Source organism: Cucumis sativus, chromosome 6 (genome assembly GCF_000004075.3).
Source record: "Cucumis sativus cultivar 9930 chromosome 6, Cucumber_9930_V3, whole genome shotgun sequence".
In the NCBI taxonomy this organism is placed as follows: Eukaryota; Viridiplantae; Streptophyta; class Magnoliopsida; order Cucurbitales; family Cucurbitaceae; genus Cucumis; species Cucumis sativus.
In genome coordinates, this window is record NC_026660.2 from 8,559,373 (window position 1) to 8,583,886 (window position 24,514).

Here is a 24,514-nt window from a genome sequence, read left to right on the forward strand (position 1 = left end):
ATAGAAGGGAAATCATTGTAATTTCAAAACTATTTAAAAATAATCACAAGATATAACAGAACTTTTATCGTAAAAAATCAAAATTCACAGATTTTTTTTAGCATCTATTGGTTTTTTTATGGCTGAAAAATAGTAAATTTAACAAAATATTTAAATTTGACTAAATGTATTTTTCTTTTGTTTTTTTATTATAATAAATTAAAAGAAATTGACGAGACTTATTAGCTTTTTTTGAAGAAAATTTTATGAACTTTGTCGGCTCTATTAGAACCTACCAAGACAACATGAATATAAGGAAGTAAATACTATTGTCGTAAATACTATTGTCGTGCATACCAAAACCAGAATACAATCTGCATACCAATCTTCCATCTTCATTTCTAGAAAATTAGGTTTCATTATTTGTCGACTTCAATAGATTATCATCTGTTTCCTCTCCATGGAATTAATTTTCCATTTTGATAAGGCAATCTGACGACTTTCCAACTCAGACCCTCTACTCTCAACAACATAATTTCAAAACTCTCACTTTCCTTGATTATAATTTAGAAGAAAATATATAGTTATAAAAAATATAAGTATGGTCAAATTGAGATATGAAAGTTTACCATTTTCCGCATATACTCATTTTCAGTAAACAGTCAGCAAATGGTAAAACAATAATTTAATTTCTACGAACCTGAGTAAATTTCTACGAACCTGAGTAGCATATTTGAAGGAAATAAAGTTAAAACAATATCTAATAATGAAAAATGTAATACCTGTAAAGTTGTAACTAAGGCCTTATGTACCAAATATAGTATTCTTCCAAAATAAGTATATCATTTAAATGCCATAAGGAATTTAACACCACAAACCCTTTATTCCAACCCCTCCAATAAAAAACAATGAAAATGGAACACATAAAACATATATACTTACCTCAGAATCAACACAAAGCATGCACTTTTGCATATAAATGTACATGAAAAGAAAAAATAATATCATATTTAAAATCAGAAAGGCAACCAATTGCATTTGAAGACCAGGTTAGGAAGAAAGATTAGTGATGCAAGGATATAAGGCCAAAATGAGAACTCCAAAACGAAGGAATTGAGACATTAGTGAAAACAAATGCAATGTATAAAATACATCAGTAGACACTATCTTTTTCTAAAACCAACTGACCAAGAACATGCATAATCAAAAGTAGAAGTTAAATCAATTTACAATATGCATTCCACAACCATTTCAGATGATTAATATGTATGAGTGTAAAAGTACAGAAGACTTGCCTTCATGTTGTCATTGATAGAACTAGCTGCTTGTCTTGCCATTTCTTTCCTTGTTTATGCATCACAACAAGATATTTATTAATACCCTTAACTGATAACAATTAACATCAAAGTAATTTTCTCTTAACAACGGAATCAACATTTTCAAATACAAATTTCATCACCCACGTAGAACAAATTTTTAGCCGCTGCCAATATCACACATTACTGTAAAATTTCATCACCAACATTTTTTTTAATAGCCTTTGAATAATATGGAAGGTGATTTACAAGAATTGCATTTACCTTGGTTTTGTGTGACAACTCGTTATAATTGTAAACTTGAGGTTATTTAAATTCTATCATAAAGGAAAAAATGAATATGATATACTTTCCATTATTTTAGTTTCACGGAAGATTTTATTTAAATATGTTATTATAAAATCTTTGTATAAATATGCAATTAAATGGATGCAAAGTATAAATATGTACCTAATAAAGAAGAAGTTTTAAAAGATTTTAAATCTTAATAACTTTTTGAACGTTTTCCTTGTAGAAATTAAAGTTCAAATATGTGTAAATTGGAAGATAGTTTTTTCTTTCAAAAGGAAACAGCAAATTAAATAGATAATGGGCCTCATAGGGTAAGAATGATGCTTCTTTTCAGCCAAGCCTAGTTCCGGGCCCCAGTTTTATCAATTAATCGGAGCGCGATGAACTCCCCAATCCAACGGCCAGTAATCCACCCCAAGACGAAGAGCGCATCCTTCTAACGTCTATATTTCACCAACGGTCGAAAACTCAAAAATATAGAGAATTCCCCATTTCCTCTCCATCTCAATCTGCACCTCATTCTTTTTCTCTTGAATCAAAGGAAAACCGTTCTCTTCATTTCAGCCCTTTCTCTTCTACTTCTTCCTGCAAAACCCCTTATATTTTTTCTTTCCATAAAATCTCACCTACCCAGAATTTAAAAATGACTCTTCTTGATCGCCCCGATGACATTGAAGCCCCAAACATTCAGGTCTGGAACAATGCTGCATTTGACAATGGAGAATCAGATGTTAGAACCGTTTCTTGGTCGAATGTGCAAGATTCCTACAAGAATATATCTTCCCAATCGTTGCAGAGTGATTGCAGCAAAGAAAATTTGTGCCCTTTGAATTTGAAAACCCCTGCTTCCGTCAAGTACTCTGTTTCTGTGAAGCCGCTCAATCGTAATGGCGTCGTTGAAAATTCACAAGGGAAGCCATTCAAAACGCCTTGTATGGTCTCACCCAAAATGTATGGTATCAAGGGGAAAGAAGAGGAGGAGGTAATTAGTAAGGAAAGAAATATTGATGAAGAAATTGAAGAAACAGAGAGGGAAATCAATCGATTAGCGACAAGGCTTAAAGCTCTTCAAATTGAAAAGGACGAGCAAAAAGCCACAAGAACAACAGTTCAGAGGGGCGCAAGATTCGGGCCCATCAGATCGGTTGACTCGAAAGCAAGTAGCAAGAATTCAGATGGGGTTGGTAAAACGTTTGAAGACTCTTTAGTTAAACTGAAAATTAGTAAAAACAGAGGCTTAAGTTTGGGGCCGTCGGAAATCCACGGTAGCATAGGAGCACGACGGCAAGGGAAGACAGAAATCACGCCGGCTCAGCGAATTCAAAACCGTCGGCAATCATGCCTTCCAAAATTACTAGATATTGACGAAGTGAAGGTGAAGAACAGAAGAGGAAACAGCTTCAGCCTTAGCCCCAAATCGAGGGGGACTTTGATCAAGGCTAACACTGTACGGAAACCTGCCACCACTATCGTGTCAAAACGACCGGTAAAAAAAGATGGGGTTTCTGAATTCATTCAACCAAAGAAACTCTTTAAAGACGTTGAAAAATCAGTACCACCCACCAGTGTCAAAAAGCAATTGAGAACTGGTAGGATTATAGCGAGCCGTTACAATCAGACAAACGAAAGCAGCCAAGTATCGATAGAGAATCGTAAGAGATCTCTGCCGGGAAATTGCAAAGACGATGGGAGCAGTAGGTATGACAAGCGGCGATCTTCGTCGGAGCTTTGCCAGAGCAAGGCACCGCAAAGCAGAGTGAAGAAGCGATGGGAAATACCAAGTGAAATAATGATTCTTCAACAAGAAATGGAAGAAACATGTTTGGCATCGTCAGTTTCAAAGGTGGGTGATATGCTTCCGAGGATCAGAACGACTCGCTGTGCGAATATGAGCCCAAGGGACTCGGGACCGGCCAAGAGGGTCGCAGAATTGAATGAGAGTAAGACAAATTTTTTTGCTGATGAAGAAATGGAAGCATCAATCTGTCAGAAGTTGAATTTTGCAGAGGATGAGGAGGAGGAATGAAATGAAACAATGACGTTTTCTTTTAATCTTGTTCAGTATTTTGTGAACCATAACTCCTGTTATGGAAACAGGCAAAGCTTCTTGTTTGTAGACTTATGTTTGTGGAAAATAAAGGATCAAACTTTCATTTTTCAGTAACTTTTTCTAATATAAATGATGCTACATGAGTTGTAAAATTTAAATTTGAGTTCAAATGCAATTAAAAGTAATGACAAAAATGGGATCTGATAAGATCAAATGTTGTTCAATTTGAAGAGTTTGAGTGTTTTGAAGTAGGAGATATCAGATTCTGCTTGAATCCCTGCCAAACACAAATCTTCTACCCCAATCTGAAATGACCAGAATCCTTGTGCGCCAACTTACTAGCTTGCTGTAAAAACACATAAACAAAACATGAGACAACAAGACTAGACTTCCATGCTTAAAAATATGCTTCAAATCATGTTTTTGGTTTTAAATTGAATGAATCTTGTTACCTGGTATAAACAGAATACCAAAGCCACTGGGTGCTATGACCAATTGAGATCCAATCTCCAGGTAGTTGAGCTGCAGTTTGTTCTCCCCCAAGAGGAGCAAACTGCCCAAAATGCTTGTACCTTTCACAAAAACCAACCAAATTTCAGTCTTCAAATACCATAAACTCACTCATTTGATTTAGTCTTTGTGATTTTTACCTGAAGGGATGAAACCTGTGGCGTCCTGTCCCTCGAAATCGGAGAGGGCCTTCAGGGTACTTTTCACATTGATCCATCCGGCTGAAGCAGCTTGCAAGATATTCACCTTGTTGAGCAGCAACCTACAAAATTCCCGTAAAGGACTTAAAGATACAGTAGTTGAAGCAGCAGTAGAATAAAAGAGATTTGGAAGCCTATATGATCAAGATGTATGTGTTCACTTGAGCAGTAGCAGGGAGATTTTTCATCTGAGAATCAACTTCAGAAAGTAAGGACTTAAAGCTTTCAATATCCAGTTCAGTCGACTGTTTCTGTGTGTCCGATTGTGTCTTCTTCAACAAAGCTGCAAAGTTCTTCATCTGCTTCTTCTTCAGATAGATCCCAACTTGAGGGTACCTCTCACAAATGTCACCTACCACTTCTTGAAACTCTTGCAGGGCTAAAGCTCCTGACTTATCCTTGTCTGCCTTACTGAATATTACTGAAATATCTTCCTGCAAGTAACAACAGATTATCAAAAGAAAGATCTGTAAAAGTGATGAAAATAGAAAAAAACTCAATCAACAATTACCATGACTCTTCTTTGATTTACAGTGGCACAATCACCAAGAGCGTAGACACCATCACATCCTTCAACCCTTAGCCACTCATCAGTTGCCAAAGCTCTTCTGTTAGTCTGACCAATCTGATTCATGAAATCAATGACTTGAGGACGAGGGCCTATGCCGGTAGACCAGACAACCATTCCATAAGGAATGGATACAAATTCACCGGTTGCGCTTTCTTTTGTGGAGATTTCCTTGTCAGTTACTTTTACGACCATGGAACCAGTTTTTAGTTCAATCCCATCTCTTTGAAATTTTTCTTCAGCAAAGGCAGTAATTCTCTTGTCAAACCTATAAAACAAGTGCCCTGAATTTGATGCTTCAAAGTAACGAACCACATAAAACTATACCGAAAGAACATTAAGCAATTTCCTCACATGTTCAAAATATGATCTCCTGCCTCTAAGAGGGTTATTTTCACGTAGTCTTTCAATGAAGGATACAATGCTGCTAAATCCTCAACTGCAAAGTCATGAAGCTCTGCTGCAAATTCCACTCCAGTTGGACCACCTCCAACTATTACAAAGTGAAGAGTTCTCTTCTTCTCTTCTTCACTTAGATTTGGAAGGCTGGCTCTCTCGAAACAATCGATTACGGTCTGACGAATCCTCTGAGCATCTTCCACTCCCTATGTAAAAATTTCAATTTACTTCAGTTTGTTGTACAAAGACATTGCCATTGTACAAAAATAATATACCTTCAAGAAGTGAGCATTTTCCTCAACTCCGGGTGTGTTGAAAGTGTTGGATTTGGCTCCCATGGCTATAATCAGATAGTCATAATCAACAGAAAATTCTTCTCTGCCACCCAAATTTGTGTCTTGACTTGATCTACAGAATACCATCTTTTTCTCTGCATCAATCTTATAGCACTCAGCTTCCCTAAATTCAATATCCAGACCTTTCTGCAATGTAAATCATCATTATATTAACAAAGCAATGGCTAAATCAATAATAAAGCCAAAAACTTTCCTTCACATTTAAAGTTAGAGTATAGTTAGCTAATTTCATTCGGACTATCTTAAACAAAACAAATCTGACTACCTTCTTTGTAATACTACGAATTGGTTCAACAATGCTGCGAGCTTCAACCGTGCCACACGTGATACTAGGAAGCAAAGGGGTAAAAGCAAAGTAATTATGAGGAGAAATAACATGAACATCATAAGATGAACTCTTGAGATTCTTCAAAAAACTGGTGCCAGCCCATCCTGTTCCAAGCACCACTACTTTCTTCTTCTTCCAGTAACCATCTTGTTGGACTGCATCGGCATACACAGAGTGATACAGAGATCTGCCATTAGTAGTTGCTACCAGTCCACCTCCACTGCAGAAGAGCTCAATGTTATATCCATATTTTCCATTATAAGTAGAATTAGGTCCATAGACTGAGTATATACAATCTAAAAAACCATGTTCAATTTTTCTTGTCAGACATATGATCATTTGTTCAACTGATCAGTAATGCAATATTATTGGAATTCAAAAAAGGAATTTTGGACAAGGAATTTCAACCAACAATACAATTGAGAATACTTGGGAGAATGGCTAGATATTTTTTTCCCTTTTGAACATTTAATCTATTGAATCCCAAGTACAAGCTCATAATTGCTAATTCCTTATTCATAGAAACAAGTTCAAAAAGATGCATTATGATATGTCCACTTTGAACATAATCTGTGGACAACCATCTTCTACCGATAAGAGGCTTTTTGGGAGAAACAAAAAACAAAGCCTCAAACCATTGTGAAGATTGTTGGAGAGTCGGTTCTTTCAAACACAAACTATTCATATATATTCACCCTTCAACAATGAAAAGAAAAAAAGAGGAAAGAAGATACAAGAATAGTGCAGAAGACCGGAAAGAGAAGAGTGAATAAAAGTAGTTATACCTGAGAGTGAAAACAATGAGAAGCTTAGAGATGGAAGGATGATCATGAAAAAGATTAGAAGCTTTGGTGTAGAATGTATTCCACCTCATAGTGAAAGCTCTGAATATCACTCTCTTTTCCCAGATAAAAGAGAGAGAGAGAGAGAAGGAGAGATCTGCATACAACAGTTATGTTCTTGAGCCTTAAGTGGAAGGAATGTTTTCTTTATACAGCAGAGAGAGAGATAAGGAAGGAGTAACTGCCAAGTAAAAGAAGAAGAAGAAATTATAATTTTACATTAATGAATAAGATTCAGCATTTATTTTAATTGCCAACAAAGTGGGAAAGAATAGCAAGTGTGGTTGACTGAGACAGAGATCTCCAATATCTTAGGAAAGAAAACACACATCTTCCATATATATATTTGATCTATTCCCAAGTTTCTAGCAAGTTGGGACCCAATCAATATTAACTCCAACTCTAAAATTAGGAATTAAAATCTCCACTCCACCAATTTACACCATAATCATATCCATTATTATGACAAAATATGCATTATGATATGTCCACTTTCAACCTAACATGTGAACAACCATCTTCTACTCATAACAATCATATTTAACGAATATCTCTCCAATAGCTTATAATTTTAAATTAGTTTAAATAAATAAAATAAAATTATTAATTAATTCTTCAATTAATTAATATTTGAATTAAATCTATTATATTTAACTTAATATTTGAATCATATTTAAATATAAATTTTTCTCATAACCAATAATTTTAATATAAATCTAATTTACATTAAATTAATATTTAAACTCATTCAAATATTTTATCTCTCATAGATTAAGTTTGATTTATATCCAAAATTAAATTTATATAATAAAATTTGATTAAAATATAAACTTTATATTATAATGTATCACTATACATTATACTAATTTCCAAAATAAATTTGAACATTTCAAATTACAACCAAAATAAATAAATCTCAATACCCTTTACGAGCTAGGAAAGGGACCTAATGGACCAACTGTTCGCACGAGATTTTTGGAGAAATTTGATTCGTCGAGTTGATCTTGACTTGATGTTGTATTTGTGTTGATCTAATGCGATGTAGTTCAATCTAAATTTGATCTTCTTATTCTCTCTCGGCTGAACACCTACACTTGATTTAGAGGAAGTGAAACACGTGATGTTTTTGAAGTTGGAGTCTTGGAAGAAAGCTTATATCTTCAAAGGAGCTTCAACCTTCAAGGATGGTCGACTTCAAAAGTTAGAAAATCTTCTAGCTCTTGGGAGAATTCTCTTTAGACTTTCTAGTGTAAAAAAAATTTATCATTACAAATGAGGAGAACTCTTCTATTTATAAAGTTCTTTGGTGGACTTTATGGGCTTGAGCCTGATTGGTCCATGGCTCAATCATATGAATTTGAGTCATATTAAGCCTTTGGGCTCAATTAAGCTTAGTTTTGGGCTCAATTAAGCTTAGTTTTGGGCTTAATTGAACTTAGCTTAAGTAAATAATATTTAATTGAACTAAAATAATTAATTTGATCTAAAGGTTATGATGAAAACATGTGGCATTATCATAATTGACCATGTTTTCAGTTTTAATTTAAGACACATGTCAATTTAATTAGTCTCAAATTAAATTATTTGTACTTCTTCATCATTAATTTAGTAAATGATATGGCAATTAGAGATTGGTCTCAAAGTTTCCTATTCAATATCTACATATCAGAAGCTACAACTATATGAGATTCATTGGTTAAACTTATTAACCACATTAATCAATATTCGATAATTGTGTGTACACTCCACTAAAGACTCCCAGCTCAACTCTTCTCGTTGTAGATATATTTTTGTGTCCATAGATATAGATTAATAACAGTAAGTTAGCTTAGAATCCTTACACAAAGTAAATAGTTAGATTTCATTGAGAAATGTTGAAATCTTTAGAGGTATGAAGCGTCAGTCAAATCTCTTAGTTCTTCAACTTCAAAGACGTAATGAATGCGTCGTACCTCGGGCCACAAGTAGTCACTTAAGTTTTTCACATCATACTTAATTTGACAAGACATTGACCGCTTGGTAACTACCCTTTTATCCCTAGTTAAAAATGTCTATTTAAACACTTGAAAACTCTGAGTCTTAACATTTAGCCCAACAGAACAAGTCACGAACCCACTCAAAGCACTACCATTCCAAAAGTTCTTCTTCAATGTTCTTCATTGTATTCCTGCCATCTTTCACCAAGAAATGCTCATCTTACAAAATTCCTCATCAGACCATTATACTACTAGTACTAAGAGTCCCTCCTTCTCGACACCTAGTGCGATAAGACTACAAGAACAAGGAAAGCGGAAGATGATGGAGAAGGCCGAGGTAGAAAATATGGGGAAAAAAATAATATGTAGGGAGAAGGCAGAAGAAAGTGAAAAGATATACAGGAATAAAAGATTATGTAACAAGAAGAGGAAAAGAAGAAGAAAGAACAGGCGAAACAGCCAAGCTAGGAAGAAAGATATTGAGCTTTCAATGGAAAGCACTTCTTCACCTAATGTTGATTTTACAAAATTAGCAACAAGGACCCCCGCAAGATCTGCCAAAGAAATTTGGGCCCTTAGAAGAAGAAGCGAAGAAAGAGAGTGAGAGACAAAGGTGGGGGAGGACGTGGCTGTGGAGTTTGAGAAAGAAAAGAATAGACACACTTTGTCAAAGGAGAATTAAGTGCCCATTCACAAGAAAGAATAAATCCAAGTACATTTAAGAATGCTCTTGTGGGCACAAGTAGAGGAAGGATGAAAAGAACAATTGGAATCTCATCACCATCCATATGGCGATTAATCAAAATAGTGATGGGGATACTCACAAGAAGAGGAGGAAGCCTCAGGATCAAAGAGAAGACAACCATTTAAGTCTGGAAACTCCAACAATAACTTGCCATGTGCCCACCGTCTTGACCTCTACATCATAAGAAAGGCCTCCATGGACAAACCACTCAACTCCTCACAATCCTCATTTGCCAACACCCCCACTCGCCTACATTTTTTCCAGGGAATCCTTGTTCGCCTATGCCAACCCTTAGCAAATCCAACGAAGCAACATGACCCGATAGAAAAATCAAGGATAACTCCACCAAAGTCTCACCCTTATAAACCTCATTTTGCCGCTAAAGTCTTGATAGGATTTGCTAAGCATCTCAGAATGTTGCTTATTTCTTTTTATTTATGTTCTTTACAATGCAAGCAATCACTTTTGATGTACTTGTTAAGCGTTTAATCTTTCTTGTCACAAATTTGGCTCCCTGCATTATAACATACTAATTTTTATTTGCACTTCAATAACACTTCAATGAAACAAAGTATGCGAAATAAAGTTTCATTTGTTATCTTTATGTTTAACTTGGTAAGAAACCTTACTTAGAAAATATTTCTATCATTTATTAATGCAAGCAAGCTTTACCTCAAAACACTCTTGTAAAAATATTTCTAAAAGACTAATATTATCATTCATTTTTAGTAATGAGACATTTGTTACCTCTAAATTTGGGGGTGTGTGAGATCCGTGCTAAAATTTTGAAAACTTTTCGAAGAAATCTCACAAGGCAAGCAAAAGTAAGGCATTTTAACACAAGTTCAAACTAAGCCAAAAGTGAAATAACTTTCTGAAATTCAATAGTCGTTGATTTAATTAAAATAACAACTCCTATGTTGCCGCATCTTGAAAAAATAGGAATCAAAGCTTCAAAAGAAAATTTAGAGAGTTGAGTAATAAGAGGCGATAAGAGTTATAGTTGAGGAGAGAAACAGACTCATAGGATTTTTCACTCAACACCAAATCCAATGTAAATATAATAAAAAGCATTCTTTCGCCAAATAAAAGAGGCTTGAAGCTTTTTCAAAATTTTAGTCATTTTAGAAGATGAAAGTAAGATTTACTAGAGAGAATGAACAAAGGTGTTTTGAGTATTAAGCTTGTCGCATTCTTAACTTAGAAGAGCAAGAAGTACGAGACGAAAGTAATTCCTTGATAACGAATAAAACTTGCTTGCATCAAGAGACGTGTTGAAACGCAAAGGGAAAAGTGAATCATTAAGGAGGGATGGTGCTTGAGGACAAGCATAATACAGAGCAATGCTTGAAAACAAGCATTATTCTAAATTTGAGGGTGTGATAATGTGTAGAAATGATCGTTAAAACGCATAAGAAGATGATCAAAACGCATGACTTATGTTGTAAACGCATAAATATTTAGAAATACAACTTACATAATCGTCATCTCTGTTTTTTGTGGTTGTCAAGTTTAAACGCAAGAAAAATAGGAAAAGAAGAAAGGAGCATATCATACAGGACATCTCATGCAAAGTAAGCGAAGGGATCTATCTTGGCAATTAACAACTCCAGGCAAAGGACCAAGACATCACTCGAGGAAAGCTCACTAGAAGGTAAGGATGGTAGTTGGGACGATGTGACATCACAAGACTAGATGACAACTAACAAACTCAGAGCAATAGAAGTTTTTCGCTGAAAAGCAGCCTATACAAGTACCTCGTCTCCACAAAGAGGAGTCTTCAATAGGCTAAAGAAAGTTTGTATAGAGAGAGAGAGAGAGCTCGAGTGAACTACCTAGAGAATATGTAGTTGTGATGAAGAAAAAAACTATTTATGTTGATTTCCTAACTTGTAATAGTATTTATGACTCATATTGTACATATTGCTTATAGATCTATGACTCACATTCTTGGATAATTTTATGTAAACATAGTCATTCAATCTGTCATCTTTCCTCTTCTAGAAGTCAACGTGTTATTAATAATGTGAGTAGGTGATAGTTCATGATAAGAAGAGTCACTTATAAATTTTAACGTGTTAATTGGTGCTTTTATTATTGTTTGGTTATCATGAGTTGCTAACTACCCAAGAGGGAAAGTAGCTAGAACTTAACTATTACGCGTGGAGAGGAATTTTGCCTCTACGCGAGAGTATTTCTAACATTTGGATCCCAAAAAGAGGGCAGTGTGGACAGTGGATATTGAGAGATATCAGTCCTTAATCAAGAAATACTATATGATGCATTAGTGCCTTCTCCTACATATAACTCACCTAGCTATACTTGGTCATATGGATCTCTAAGAAGCAATCATATGTGGCATATATGCCTTCGAGAGAAGCATGCCTTAATCATAAGTATTACTTAGCGAGTTAGATTGCATCAAAATTATCTCTCTACTTATTTAAATGATAACACGCAAACATTCCTGCCTTCGTTCCATTAGTATAAGTTAGATGTGTTACTTTATCTTTCTATTCACTTCGCCTTGCAAACTTTTATTGTAATTTAGCTAATTCTTACATTTGTTATTCTTTGATTCTTTCAACTTTCCTAAATGAAGAGTGGATCCTAGAACTAACGTCTAAAAACAATTTCCTATGTTCGACCCTAGATCACCTAGGTAAACCTATTGTTTCGCTTGCACTTGGACAAGTAGTAGGAAAACACGATGAAGAGGTACATTGTGAGATTTCACATGCTATGATCATACCTCATGACCCATCGCCTCGAATGAAGCATGCTCCATAAAGAGTTACGATGAGCACAATACACGCAATCACTTGACTCGGTGACGTATTGCAATCGTACTATACCTAAATGAAATTATTAAGTCCAATTGGACCAACCAATAGGGAATATTTCTCATATCCTCAACTTCTTGAGGAGTTTTAGGACATTGTTTCTTTGACAAATGAATTTCATATTTGTACTACAACAAATCCGCTTTGGAATTCTACATCTTATATCAAGACAAGATTTTGTCTATATAAGATACTTGAGACATGGATGGTGTTTTGTTCTTGTGGTTTTGAACAATTTGGATTCTAAAAACACATTGTGCATTTCCAAATCTTTTATTAAAAATTGCATAGCTAGCCATTTCTTGACATAAGATAAATAATCTACATCATTCATTGGTCTTTTTTATAAGTCAATGGATCCTCTAAACTATCATCAAGTATGATGATTTGGTTTTCAATAAGATCATGTAATGTTCAGGGTGATGAACAACCCTCCCACTACTTTGAGGCACTCTCAACTCTTGAGAATAATGTGACTAACCAAATTCTTTAGTTTTATTAACTACTTTAGTTGTTGAACTAGGCATGTCAGTAGCTTTTTTAGAAATCTCATTTTTTACTAGTTTATTGCATTGTTGATGATTGTGGTCTTCTTCCAAGAATGTGGCATTTTTCGATACAAATACTTCATTTTCTTGAGGATCATAAAACATACCACCTTTTGTTTCCTTTGGGTAACCTATAAATAGGCACAATTTTGAACGACGTTCCAACTTTTTAGGATTTTGAACCAACACATCTATCGAGCATACCATAATTCTAAACTGACATAAACTTCATTTACGTCATTTCTAAAGCTCAGAAGTTGTTTCCAAAATACTTTTAAATGAAACATTATTCAAAATATAGACAATTGTCTCTAAGGCATGTACCAAAAAAGAATCTTGCAACTGACCAAAGCTCATCATAGAGCGAACATATCCAACAAGGTTTGATTTCTTTCTTTTTGATACACCATTCTGTTGAGGTGTACTATATGCAGAGAGTTGTGACTGGATTTCATGTTCTATCAAATAGTCTTAGAATCACAAGTTTATTTACTCTCAACCTCGATCATATCAAAGTATCTTTATTGTTTTACTTAATTCATTCTCAACTTCAATCTTATATTCTTTGAACATTTCAAGAGAATCAAACTTATGATGCATTATGTAAACATGATCATACCTTGAATAATGATCAATGAAACTAATGAAATATTTGTACCCTCTTCGAGGTTTGACATTCATTGGTCCACAAAGGTACTTTGGCTCTGAGACCTTTTCTACCAAAAGATCTCTTGGTCATTTTTCCCTTTTCTACCAAAAGATTTCTTGGTCATTTTTCCTTCAACACAAGATTCATATGGAGGTAGAGAGTTATCTTATTCTCAAGTGCCATAAATAGGCATTGGAAGAAACTTTTTGTCTTTTATCATGAGTTTGAGCTATTCTAAACATTTCAATATTTAAAAAAAAGTTTTCTCTAGCTGATCTTAACTTATATAAGTTGTTTATAAGCAGAACAAAACTTAATATATTATCTAGAACGATGAAAACTTCAAATTTTCAAAATATATTCAATACATTTGTTTTGAAATACAAGAAGTAGATATTAAATTTCTACCGAGACAACCGCTTTTGTTTCAAACTTTGAGGAAGATCTCATCTTCTGCAAACTTTTCAAGAACTAGTTTCCTGAAATGAGAAGTAAATATATTAGTGACTCTTAAATCTAGTAATCAGGTTGAAGTATCATATTTCGTTAAGCACGTTTCGACAGCTAGTAAATCAGGTTGAACTAGTTTCCCTTGCTATTCTTGGGAGTCTTCTCATTTCCCTTCTTCATTTGTGAAGGTCCAACTCTAGTCTTAGAGGACGATCTTCCTACTAACTCTTTCTTTGTGATAGCAACATTTGATTCCATCTCATTCCTTTTTTTCCATAGTAAGGTTTTGGAATTTTTGGAGCTTATTAAGATGAGTGGCCAGAGTTCTCTATTTTATTCAGAGACGCGTTCATTTGAAAGGGTACAAAACTCTTCGAAAGAGATTCTAAAATAAAGCTCACCTGACTTGCTTCATCAATGGGACCGCCATTTACTACAACAATATTGAAGTGCATCATCATGCCTAGGAATTGTTCTCTAATTAAGTTCATTTCATTCACTTGGTGTAAATTTACAATAATGGCTTCTGTCTTAGGGAGTATGACGATTGCCTAGACATCTTCCTCAATGAATCCATAAAATCGATAAAAATAGTAGAGCACCTTTGGTCTTACCATCCAGCTTGGACTTGGACATAACTCTATACTAACCATCAAGAACTTGGTTATATAGAGTACTATGGTTTTCTCTTTAAAAACATTCTATTTGTAAACAACTTTCTAAAAACAATGAACTTTTCTATTTTAAATTTAATTTAATATGTCAATTTTTATTTTCATCCCAAAAAAATGGTCTATGTAGTAATAATAAATAGAAAAGTACCACTTGATTGTTCTAAATTGGGCCTTTCTTCGTAAGTTACATACACTATATCAACATCACACAGTCAAGTGGGGTTATAGGGCAAAAAGAGAGTAGAAATAGAGTGAAAAATAAAACTTTAAGCAAACTTTTCTTAACTTCCTTGTTCCTTTCTTTCCAACCCCGCTCAGTAATAGCCAATAACAGCTATCGACTCTCAAGTTTTCTTAATAGGATGTATGGGGTGGAGCTCTTGGAAGGGAGCCTAGGATCAGTGAAGAAAGCAGCTTCTCCTTGCCTTTGTTACCTCAAAGGAAGGAGTAGAGCCAAGGGCTCTCCCAAAACTTAGAGAGCATTAAGAAAAACAGAGGGCAAAGCCTCCAAATCCTTAAAATAGTGGGCATGTTCAGGAACCTATAGAAAATTGAAGGAAAATCAACACAAACAAAGAAGATTTTCATATCAATCAGCAGCAGCCTTGCAGATGATTTTGAAGTTTGAAGACCAAGTTATAAGTTAAAAATGAGAGGTTAAAACCTTATTCACATGCTCGAAATGGGGGAATAATTCTGTACAGGATTTCGAACAAATGACGGCAAGGTCGTTTTGTGGTTGACTCTGAAGCAATATTAAAATTAGCAGGTTATTCAGAGGGTTTCTTGAAAGAAATTTGAAGTACCATGGTTTAGAAATCATGAGATTAGCAAATTTTTGTGGATGTTAGTGGCAGTACAAAAAAATAGATTTTACGCATGTAAAGTTACATTAATTCAAGATGTTTGAGAGTTTCAAATGCCAAACTCTATGCACTACACTCTGAAATGTTACGAACTACACTGCTATATTTATGTAAAGTTCGTTATGCTTTTAGCATGAGATTCATGTATCATTAAAAAACAATATTATTTATTTGTTGACACACTGTCTATTACACTAAGAATACGTGATCTGAGAGAAGGCACGACAATTTCAGGGTCTAATAAAATTGAAAAACGATAGTGCAAAGCAAAGCCCTTTAAAACAACTAATCAAGAGGATATTTTTGGTAGCGAGGATTTTACATGTCTACCAATTTGACCAATCTTAATTCTTACATTTTGTACTCTTGAATTCTTTCAAACGTTTGTAGTCAGAACAAATGCATCGAGTGAAAATTGAAGTTGACAAACTAGAGAGACCAAAAGCCTATGTCAGACAAGTTTCGCCTCCCACACATTGACTCAAGGTACTATATAAGCGAGACTTAATGGCAAACTTACACGTTCGTCAAAAAAGCCTGGAATTTCTACTCGGACAAGTGATTTGGGCGGAAATAAAAGACAGATTTCTAAACATATACACTACGTTTTGGTGATTGAATAGAGAGGCCTGGAAAATACAGCAGAAGCTTGTCTCAATTGTTGTTGAACAGTACACTGCTGATGCAACCTCAAATAACATTCAGCAACCAGTAATTAATGGACAACAAAGATAGAAGGATACCATTGTACCATCACAACATTTTGTATTTCCACAGAAGTCACTATCTTTATTGATGCCTGAAATTACAGAATAGTTCAATCGGGGATAACCATGGTGCACTCAAAACATACCAACATTTAGCCAGATAAATTATTGGAAAAGGTATGAAAGCTCATACGGTAGTTTGTGGCAGATTGATCTGATTGCCGATTGAAAACAAAGAACTAAACTAAATACTCAAAATTCAATAAAATCTACATAAACCTTTGGAAAGAACAATACAAAATAAAACTATCAAATATAGCTAGAAAATAAATCAAATAGATCTTTAAATAAATGATACATTAGCATCAACGACAGGAGAGATTGAACAAGAGCAAGCAGAAAAAACGCTCACTGAAAAACCGAGACCTCCAAAATAGACATCCATCAGCTGATAATACGAAACATTATAACGAGCGACATAACCTATACACGAAGTACAGCTACAAACTTCTATTTAAAACACCACATTTTGTACAAATTCTCACTCTTTGATTCTCCAGCATGCTAGACATGGACATCTCACACATACCAATCAACGGAAAAGTTAAATTCGGCGAAAAAAGAGTTTTCGAGTATGTATGTATATATACACAAGAAGACAAAGAACAATCTTATTAGAAAATTTGGTGCTGTTATTTAACTCCAGTCTCCTAAAATTGGCGAGAAGAAGCTGATGACAACACAAATTATTTGAGTTTGTCAGACTTCATACCCAAATTGAAAAAGGGATGAGTATAGTTAAACTCAAAAAGAATTTCTAAACTTAAATTAAAAAATGCAAAGATGAAAAATCAGTCAAATCATGTGACTCATAAATGTGGAAGAGAGAGTTTGGCTTCACAACTCAGTAAGAACAAAATCATCACGCGTCCCAACCAAATTATAAATTAATTTCTTACACTAAAAAACAAAAATCAGTCAAATTTTTACCACCTGAAGACTCAATCAAATGCACGTAAATCATATAAACTTGCAAAGAATCATCACGAGTCTCTACAAAATTATAAATTGACTTCTTACATTTAGAAAACTAATTATTTTGTTCTACATGAAACCTCAGTCTAATCCACGTAACTCATACAAATGCTATTCCACCAAGTAGGTTCTCCCTGAAGCAGGGTCTTAGTTTCACAACATCTCAGTAAGTTGGAAAGAATCATCAAGGGTTTCAACCAAATTATAAACTTCTTCATACACGAAAAGAAACAACTTACCTTTGTCCTGCCTAAACCACATGTAAAAACTAGTCATGGAAATCTTGATACGAAAACAGAACTTACTGGATTATAATTAATGAAAAACGCACACACAACTAGATAGAATCAGTAGTATTGAAGGCTCAGATTAAAGAAACAGCTTTGTCAATCATCAAATTCTGAAGCAGAACTGGCATTAGAAGCTGAAGTTCAATCATCAAAGCCAAACATGGAAAACACAAGAAAAGACCCAATATTTAATAAGATTTAATAAAACGTGATAGAAAAAGACCCAAGATTTAATAAAACATGATAGAAGGAAACTTGCTCATACTAAGAAATTCAACCATTTATTTAGTCTTGCTTCATTGTTTAACCTCTGAAGCGCGGATAAATATGTAATCATCGCCAATAATTCTTCGTATCACTACAAAACTCAAATTCAGATCAAACCTAACATAATTGGGTATAAGAATATATGTAGCGGAAGTTTTTAGAGGCACAAACATTAACCGGATAGGCCCCCACGTGAACACCGCCGAAGACTAAATTTCGGCCTCTATGACTAGCTCCATTTTCATATGCTTAATCTGCAGAAAACAAGCTAAAGGTGTAGTGAGGCCCTCCCTAAAAATGGCTACCAAGTAACTACAAACGTGATTATAAAATGTAGCCGTTATTTTGACACAGATCAGCCGTGGAAAAGAGCAAAAGGCTATTCTGCAACACTAAACGACGACAATCTAGCACGAGCAATGGGGCTATCACCGTCATGGAGATAATAAGAGTAGCCCGGGTGCACCGTGCATAAATATGGGATAATTGAATTGGAAAATAACGGAAAGAAAAACCTTGAAATGGTTTAACCAAGAAACCCTAATCCATCCTCGCAGTGGACGGAAGCTTAGTTTGAGAATGAATGGACCTTGTGCTGCTTTATATAGACTTCTAAAAACCCTAACTAGAGGAATGTCTCCAATGTTCACTTGGGCCATGGCCCAAATCAGAACGGTCCGGCCTGTGCTCCATCCTATGTTACTTTTGCAATTTCAAATAGAATATTTTGTTAAATTGTCATTCTCCATGTTTTGAAATGGTTTAAATTTTTTAAAATTTTAGTGAAAACACTTAGTATAGGTATGATTGAAACATGAACTCTTGTTCAACAAGTTGCTCCATCATCTCATGTTACAAAGAATCATCCAACAAATTGTATTATCAGTAATCTACACAGTGGTATTACCACCAGGAAAAAAGATTGCTTAGGTTGTTTAAATTTAGCTAATATCGGCTATACTTCACCTTTAGAACCTGTTTCTGTTACATAAGAACTCAAAGATATGTTTTGGATAAGTGTAATGCAATAACTCCTACAGTTTCAAATAAATAATGTCTCGACTTTGGTACCTAAATTTGACAATGGTAATGTTATTGGCATAAAGTGGATATTTAAAAACAAAACAAATGAACAAGACTGTGTTACAAGAAACAAGGCAAGATTGGTTGTTTAAGGATATGTTCAAGTTGAAGGAGTAGATTTTGATGAAACTTTTGCTCCAGTAGCTCAAGTGAAGGCTATATGCTTGTTGCTTAGCATAGCATGTCGACAAGGGATTAAATTGTATCAAATGGATGTCAAAAGTGCCATTTTAAATGGGTACTTAAATGAAAAAGTATATGTAGCACAACCTAAAGGGTTCATTGATCCAGTGTTTCCTCAACATATGTACAAACTAAATAAGGCTCTTTAAGGTCTTAAACAAGCACCTCGAGCTTGGTATGAAAAAGACTTATCGTCTATCTACATCAACGAGGATATGTTTGTGGAAGGGCTGATAAAACCTTATTTATCAATTGGAAGGACAATGACATAATTATTTGATTATATTATTTTTGGAGGATTCCCTAATGAAAATGTTAGAAGTTTTGTCCATATCATGTCGTCAGAATTCGAGATGAGCATGGTAGGAGAATTATCATTTTTCCTTGGTTTGCAAATCAAGCAAGATCACAATTGTATTTTTATTTCTCAAGAAAAATATGTTAAGAACGTTATCAAAAAATTTGGTTTAGAGAATTCACAGTCCAAACGAACACCAGAAGCTACACATATAAAATTAACCAAAAATTGTGAAGTAGAATATGTGGATCACAAATTGTACAAAAGTATGATTGATAGTCTATTATATTTAATTGCTAGTAGACCATATATCTCTTACGCTGTAGGAGTATGTACTCATTTTAAATCTTATCTACGTAGTTCTCATATTATGGTTTTTAAAGGAATTCTTAAATATGTTCATGGAACATATGATTTTGGTATCTTATACTTTTTTGGTATTAATTTCTCTCTAGTAGGATATTGCGAAGTAGATTAGGCTGGATATTCTGATGATAGGAAATCAACTTCAGGAGGATGTTTCTTCTTAGGAAACAACTTAATCTCATGGTTTAGTAAGAAGCAAAATTATGTTCCTTTGTCTACAACTGAAGCAAAATATACTCTTGTTGCTAGTGTCTGCTCACAAGTCATATGGATGAATGAAACAAATGTTGGAGGAGTATGATTTGTCTCAAGATACTATGATTCTTTATTGTGATAACATGAGTGCTATTGATATTTCAAACAATCGTGTGCAACATAACAAAACTAAGCATATTGATATTTATCATCACTTCATCAAATATCTTATTGAAGACAAAATTATTTATCTAACCCATGTTAGAAAATAATAGTAATATATTACAAGCATTAATCGTGGGACATTTTTGGTATTTTCCATTGTAGGCTAGTGGACTTTTTCAATTTTTGAAATTGTTTTATACTTACAAATATTTTTTCGTTTTCTTATGTTTTTAAAAAGACCCCTAAATAATATACTTAAAAAATTAATAAATAAATAACTTCACAATACAACCCAAAAGTTAGAATCAGTCCAAATAACCTACCAAACCAACCCAAAACTCGTTTACACCCGTATACCAAATTACTCATCTTACAAATTCAGTAATTAGTAGTTAGTAATTTATTAATTAATATTATTAATATTATTATTTGATTGTTAAATAATTAAATTGTCTCAAAATTAAATTTTACAAATGAAATAAAAAGAATTTATTCTCATACATTCTTAATAACATTTCCATACACAACCAGATACATACATACATCCTAAATTTTCATAAATTTATTTACACTTATTATTTCTAAGCATTTTTAATTACCATCAATCTTATTCTCATCCTAATTCCTTCGATCCAAACGATCCAAACTGCTTTTAAAACTAAGAGCTGAGCCAAATCCACATAACTCATGTTAATGTTGTTCCACCGAGTATGTTCTCATGAGATCCTCACATCTTAGATACGTTGGATAGAATCATTAAACATCTCAACCAAATTATTAATTTACCTGAGATCCTCACATCTTAGATACGTTGGACAGAATCATCAAACGTCTCAACCAAATTATTAATTTAATTTCTTAAAGTAATAAACACACTCCTCAAATACTACATTAAGACTCAAATACGACATTAAGAACCCACCAACCGTTCTCAATCAATCCTGATAAACAACCCAACTACTTCCAGGTACTACCTTAACTCTCCTCTCTTTCATTTCCCTCCTCATTCTTTGAGCTTCCTCATGCCTCCCTACACTTGCATACATTTTAGCCAACAGCACATAATTGGCAGCATTTTCAGGCTCTATTTCAAACAAAGCCTTCCCTGCAATCTCCGCCAGCTCTAACTCTCCATAAATTCGACAAGCCCCAAGAAGGGCTCCCCAAGCTTTAGCAGTCACCCTCACTGGCATCTCACGAATAATGTCATACGCCTCATGTAATCTCCCTGCCCTGCTCAATACGTCTACTAAACAAGAATAATGGTCACTGCTTGCTTGTAGACCATAATCTCTCTGCATACGATTAAAATAATCCAATGCTTCATTAGCTAACCCCACGTGGCTACAAGCTTTCAACACCCCTATAAATGTAATCTCATCAGGCTGCACTTTACACGATTCCATTTGTTGAAAGATGTTTAAAGCAGTACTGGCTTCCCCATGAAGAGCATGTGCTGATATTAAACTGCTCCATGCAACTACATCTCTTTCGGTCATATTATCAAACACATTGTGTGCATAAGAGAGACATCCACATCGTCCATAGGCCTCAACAAGGCCACTGCTTAACTGAAGATGAGCACCAATATCGTTTCTCATGGCGAAACCATGAATTTGTTTAATCAAGTCCAAAGATGCAACTCCAACACTTGCAGGTAATAAAGCAAGAAGGGTAATTAAATTAGGCTTCAACCCACATTGTTGCATTTGCCTATAGAAAGCAATGGCCTTGAATCCATCCTCCAATTTTGACAAGCCTGCAACTATTGCATTGAAGGATGAGGCATTTGGAGGGACATCCATAGCTTCAAACAATTGCAAAGCACCAAATAACATGTTTGCGTGCACGTAGAGTGATAGCATGACATTCCACACAACAACACTTCTATGGGGAATTTCGTCAAACAACTTTCGTGCAAGTGTAACAGACAAAGATTTTCCATACATGTCAACAAGGGCACAAGCAACAAATGGGCTTGAGAGTAAGGAGGATTTAGCGGAATGAGCATGGATGGCAATGCCCAAATGTGGTCTTCGGAGGGCGGTGCAGGACTTGAGAACAAGAGAGAAAACATGGGCGTCTAAACCAAGGGCTAGTGAGGCCTGCATGTGGTGGAAAAGAGAAAGAGTCTGCTCGTGGTTGCCATGGTTGGCATAAAAGCTCAATTGTTTAGTGTAAGAAAGCAAACGTAGATAGCTTGAACCCATTTATATTTCTGCTCTGCAAAGACACAAAAGCTTCTGCTTTCATAGGAAAAAAAAAACCAATGCACTGGAGATCTGGAATCTTTTTAATTTCACTAATTTCCTAGCCGAACTTGAACCCTTTTTTCTCTATGAATCATTCATTATAGTGATCAGCACAGTCTAGCTTATTTGAATTCTCTGTTAAAAGAACGAAGAAATACAAAAAAAGCCAAAAACAAATTAACAAAACATAAGATTCAATAACAAAACAGGGACTTGGCTACATAAAGTCTCAAACAGATGGATTGAATCAAAATCAGCAAAACTAAATCATTATTGATCACTATAACAAATAGCTGGAGAAGAAAAACAAAAATAAAATGCAAATAAATATGCACAGAACCCTGACTGAGGTAAGTGGAATTGGTAGATATTGAAGGCTCAGATTAATGTAACAGCTTTATCAATCATCAAATTCTGAAGCAGAACTGGCATTATAAGCTGAAGTTCAATCCTCACTGCCAAACTTGAAAACAGTACCTAATATAATTGGGTATAAGAATATGAATAGCGGCAGTTTTTAGAGGTACAAACATTCAACAGATAGGCCCCCACGCGAACACCGCCGAAGACTAAATTTCGGCCTCTATCACTAGCTCTATTTTCATATGCTTAATCTGCAGAAAACAAGTTAAAGATGTAGTGAGGCCCCGAAAAAGGGAAAAAAAAAAAAAAAGAACTAGTCAACCACAAACATAATCGAAGACGAACGTTGTTGGATGGGATGTGGCCGTTATTTTGACACACATCAGCCGTGCACTAAACGGCGACAGACTAGCACGAGGAAAGGGGCTATCACCGTCAGGGAGATAATCAGAATTCAGAGTAGCCCGGGAATGATTGTGCATAGGATAGTTGAATTAAAAATAATGAAAAAAGAAAGCCTTGGATTGGCTTATTTCAGCTGCTCCGACGAAAAAACCCTAGTTCATCCCCGCATTGGACGTGGACCATGCTTTATTCTAGTGAAATTGTGAGAAGTAGAAACTAATTAGGTTGGCAAAACATAAAATAAAACCCTAATTATGTTGCATTATGAACATTGGCAAAACATGAAAATTTTCAGAATAGTAGCAAACTGCTTTTTACTCACGTGGACAAGCTTTTTTTTCTTTAATTCCAAAATTGTCATCAACAATTCGTACAAAATATGAAAATAGTATAAGTAGTAGTGGAAAATCGTTAATTAATAATACATTTTGTGTTATTGGATTATTTGTATGGAAGTTTATTTGAACAGAATTAATTAGTTTTATTTGATTTATAATGTATTTATTTTGTAACGGATGCATGATCTGTTTCAAAACTAATTGACAATAAAAACAGTTTATTTTAAAAGAAATGTGAGTATCCTTAATTAATACTATATAAAGAATATTGACATGATGTCTCTTTTACATTTTTAATATATGATGTGTCTTTGGCACGTTTACGTGTTTTATAAAGTTGAAAATGAAATGTGGCTAAAGCATAAAAATAATAAAAATGAATCTAAATAAAATTTAGATTTCGTCTTAAATTAAATACTAAAATTTTTAAAAAATTGTATATATGAGATTCATATTAAGCTTGAAGGTAAATAAAAGAGAAAAAAAATTGGATTTGATCTTAAAACAATTTTTTTTTTTAAAAAAAAAAACTTCAACTCAATGAGAAGGCCATAAAATAAATTAATAAAATATAAAATCTATATAAGAATGACAAAAAGAACATTTACTTTAAATGAAAAATTAACACAATATCTACTATCTAGGGAGTATTATCTATTTAATCTTCGAGCTTTTAAGAATATACTTGTGTTTGGTCCTCACATGAGAAGCTAGGATTTGAAAATTAGGAACACACTTGATGAATCCCTAATATCAAATTCTAGACCCCCAATCAATTTGACAAACTCAAAGGAATGGATAAGTTTTTGAATTACTATATGATCAAAGACCAACAAATAAGTAGAAATAGTTCCTCACTCCAAGTTCGAACCCTCCATAAGCAAGGTGTGAAAGCATGAAATTAGGTAAATTGACATTTGTAATCTCACTTCTTTTCTACGTAAAAATAATAGTTTCAATTTGAAAATGTAGGGACA

General features: G+C 34.3%; 3 protein-coding genes and 6 non-coding genes across 12 annotated transcripts; 1 reads left to right on the forward strand and 8 right to left on the reverse strand.

Annotated features, from left to right (window-relative positions):
- The first annotated feature begins 2,069 nt into the window (after positions 1 to 2,069).
- LOC105435784 lies at positions 2,070 to 3,750 on the forward strand. The gene has a single exon (XM_011658622.2). The coding sequence runs from the start codon at positions 2,230 to 2,232 to the stop codon at positions 3,610 to 3,612; it is 1,383 nt and encodes a 460-aa protein (XP_011656924.1). The 5' UTR covers positions 2,070 to 2,229; the 3' UTR covers positions 3,613 to 3,750.
- A 116-nt stretch (positions 3,751 to 3,866) lies between these two features.
- Positions 3,867 to 6,996, reverse strand: LOC101209855 (external alternative NAD(P)H-ubiquinone oxidoreductase B2, mitochondrial). Its single transcript, XM_004139914.3, has 9 exons — positions 6,783 to 6,996; positions 5,935 to 6,217; positions 5,589 to 5,795; positions 5,269 to 5,519; positions 4,858 to 5,182; positions 4,508 to 4,780; positions 4,287 to 4,408; positions 4,089 to 4,208; positions 3,867 to 3,982 (listed from the first exon to the last, which is right to left on the reverse strand). The coding sequence occupies exons 1-9, from the start codon at positions 6,869 to 6,871 to the stop codon at positions 3,895 to 3,897; spliced, it is 1,758 nt and encodes a 585-aa protein (XP_004139962.1). The 5' UTR covers positions 6,872 to 6,996; the 3' UTR covers positions 3,867 to 3,894.
- Positions 6,997 to 16,976: 9,980 nt separating this feature from the next.
- Positions 16,977 to 17,081, reverse strand: LOC116404849. The gene has a single exon (XR_004217947.1). It is a non-coding gene; the product is annotated as a small nucleolar RNA snoR97 (small nucleolar RNA).
- A 609-nt stretch (positions 17,082 to 17,690) lies between these two features.
- Positions 17,691 to 17,782, reverse strand: LOC116404835. Its single transcript, XR_004217935.1, has one exon. It is a non-coding gene; the product is annotated as a small nucleolar RNA Z223 (small nucleolar RNA).
- Positions 17,783 to 17,877: 95 nt separating this feature from the next.
- On the reverse strand, positions 17,878 to 17,964 carry LOC116404858. The gene has a single exon (XR_004217955.1). It is a non-coding gene; the product is annotated as a small nucleolar RNA U36a (small nucleolar RNA).
- A 254-nt stretch (positions 17,965 to 18,218) lies between these two features.
- On the reverse strand, positions 18,219 to 18,362 carry LOC116404862. Its single transcript, XR_004217959.1, has one exon. It is a non-coding gene; the product is annotated as a small nucleolar RNA snoR134 (small nucleolar RNA).
- A 2,331-nt stretch (positions 18,363 to 20,693) lies between these two features.
- Positions 20,694 to 23,450, reverse strand: LOC101209609 (putative pentatricopeptide repeat-containing protein At1g03510). Of its 4 annotated transcripts, none has more exons than XM_031888061.1 (3): positions 23,140 to 23,450; positions 22,963 to 23,045; positions 20,694 to 22,402 (listed from the first exon to the last, which is right to left on the reverse strand). In XM_031888061.1, exon 3 carries the CDS (start codon positions 22,387 to 22,389, stop codon positions 21,115 to 21,117), a length of 1,275 nt encoding a protein of 424 aa, XP_031743921.1. In that variant the 5' UTR covers positions 22,390 to 22,402; positions 22,963 to 23,045; positions 23,140 to 23,450; the 3' UTR covers positions 20,694 to 21,114. The 4 variants fall into 4 exon arrangements, with proteins under 4 accessions (XP_031743921.1, XP_031743920.1, XP_031743919.1 ...); XM_031888060.1 differs by having other exon boundaries at positions 20,694 to 22,566; XM_031888059.1 differs by having other exon boundaries at positions 22,909 to 23,045.
- Positions 22,804 to 22,895, reverse strand: LOC116404834. The gene has a single exon (XR_004217934.1). It is a non-coding gene; the product is annotated as a small nucleolar RNA Z223 (small nucleolar RNA).
- LOC116404811 lies at positions 23,151 to 23,276 on the reverse strand. Its single transcript, XR_004217915.1, has one exon. It is a non-coding gene; the product is annotated as a small nucleolar RNA snoR134 (small nucleolar RNA).
- Positions 23,451 to 24,514: the final 1,064 nt, after the last annotated feature.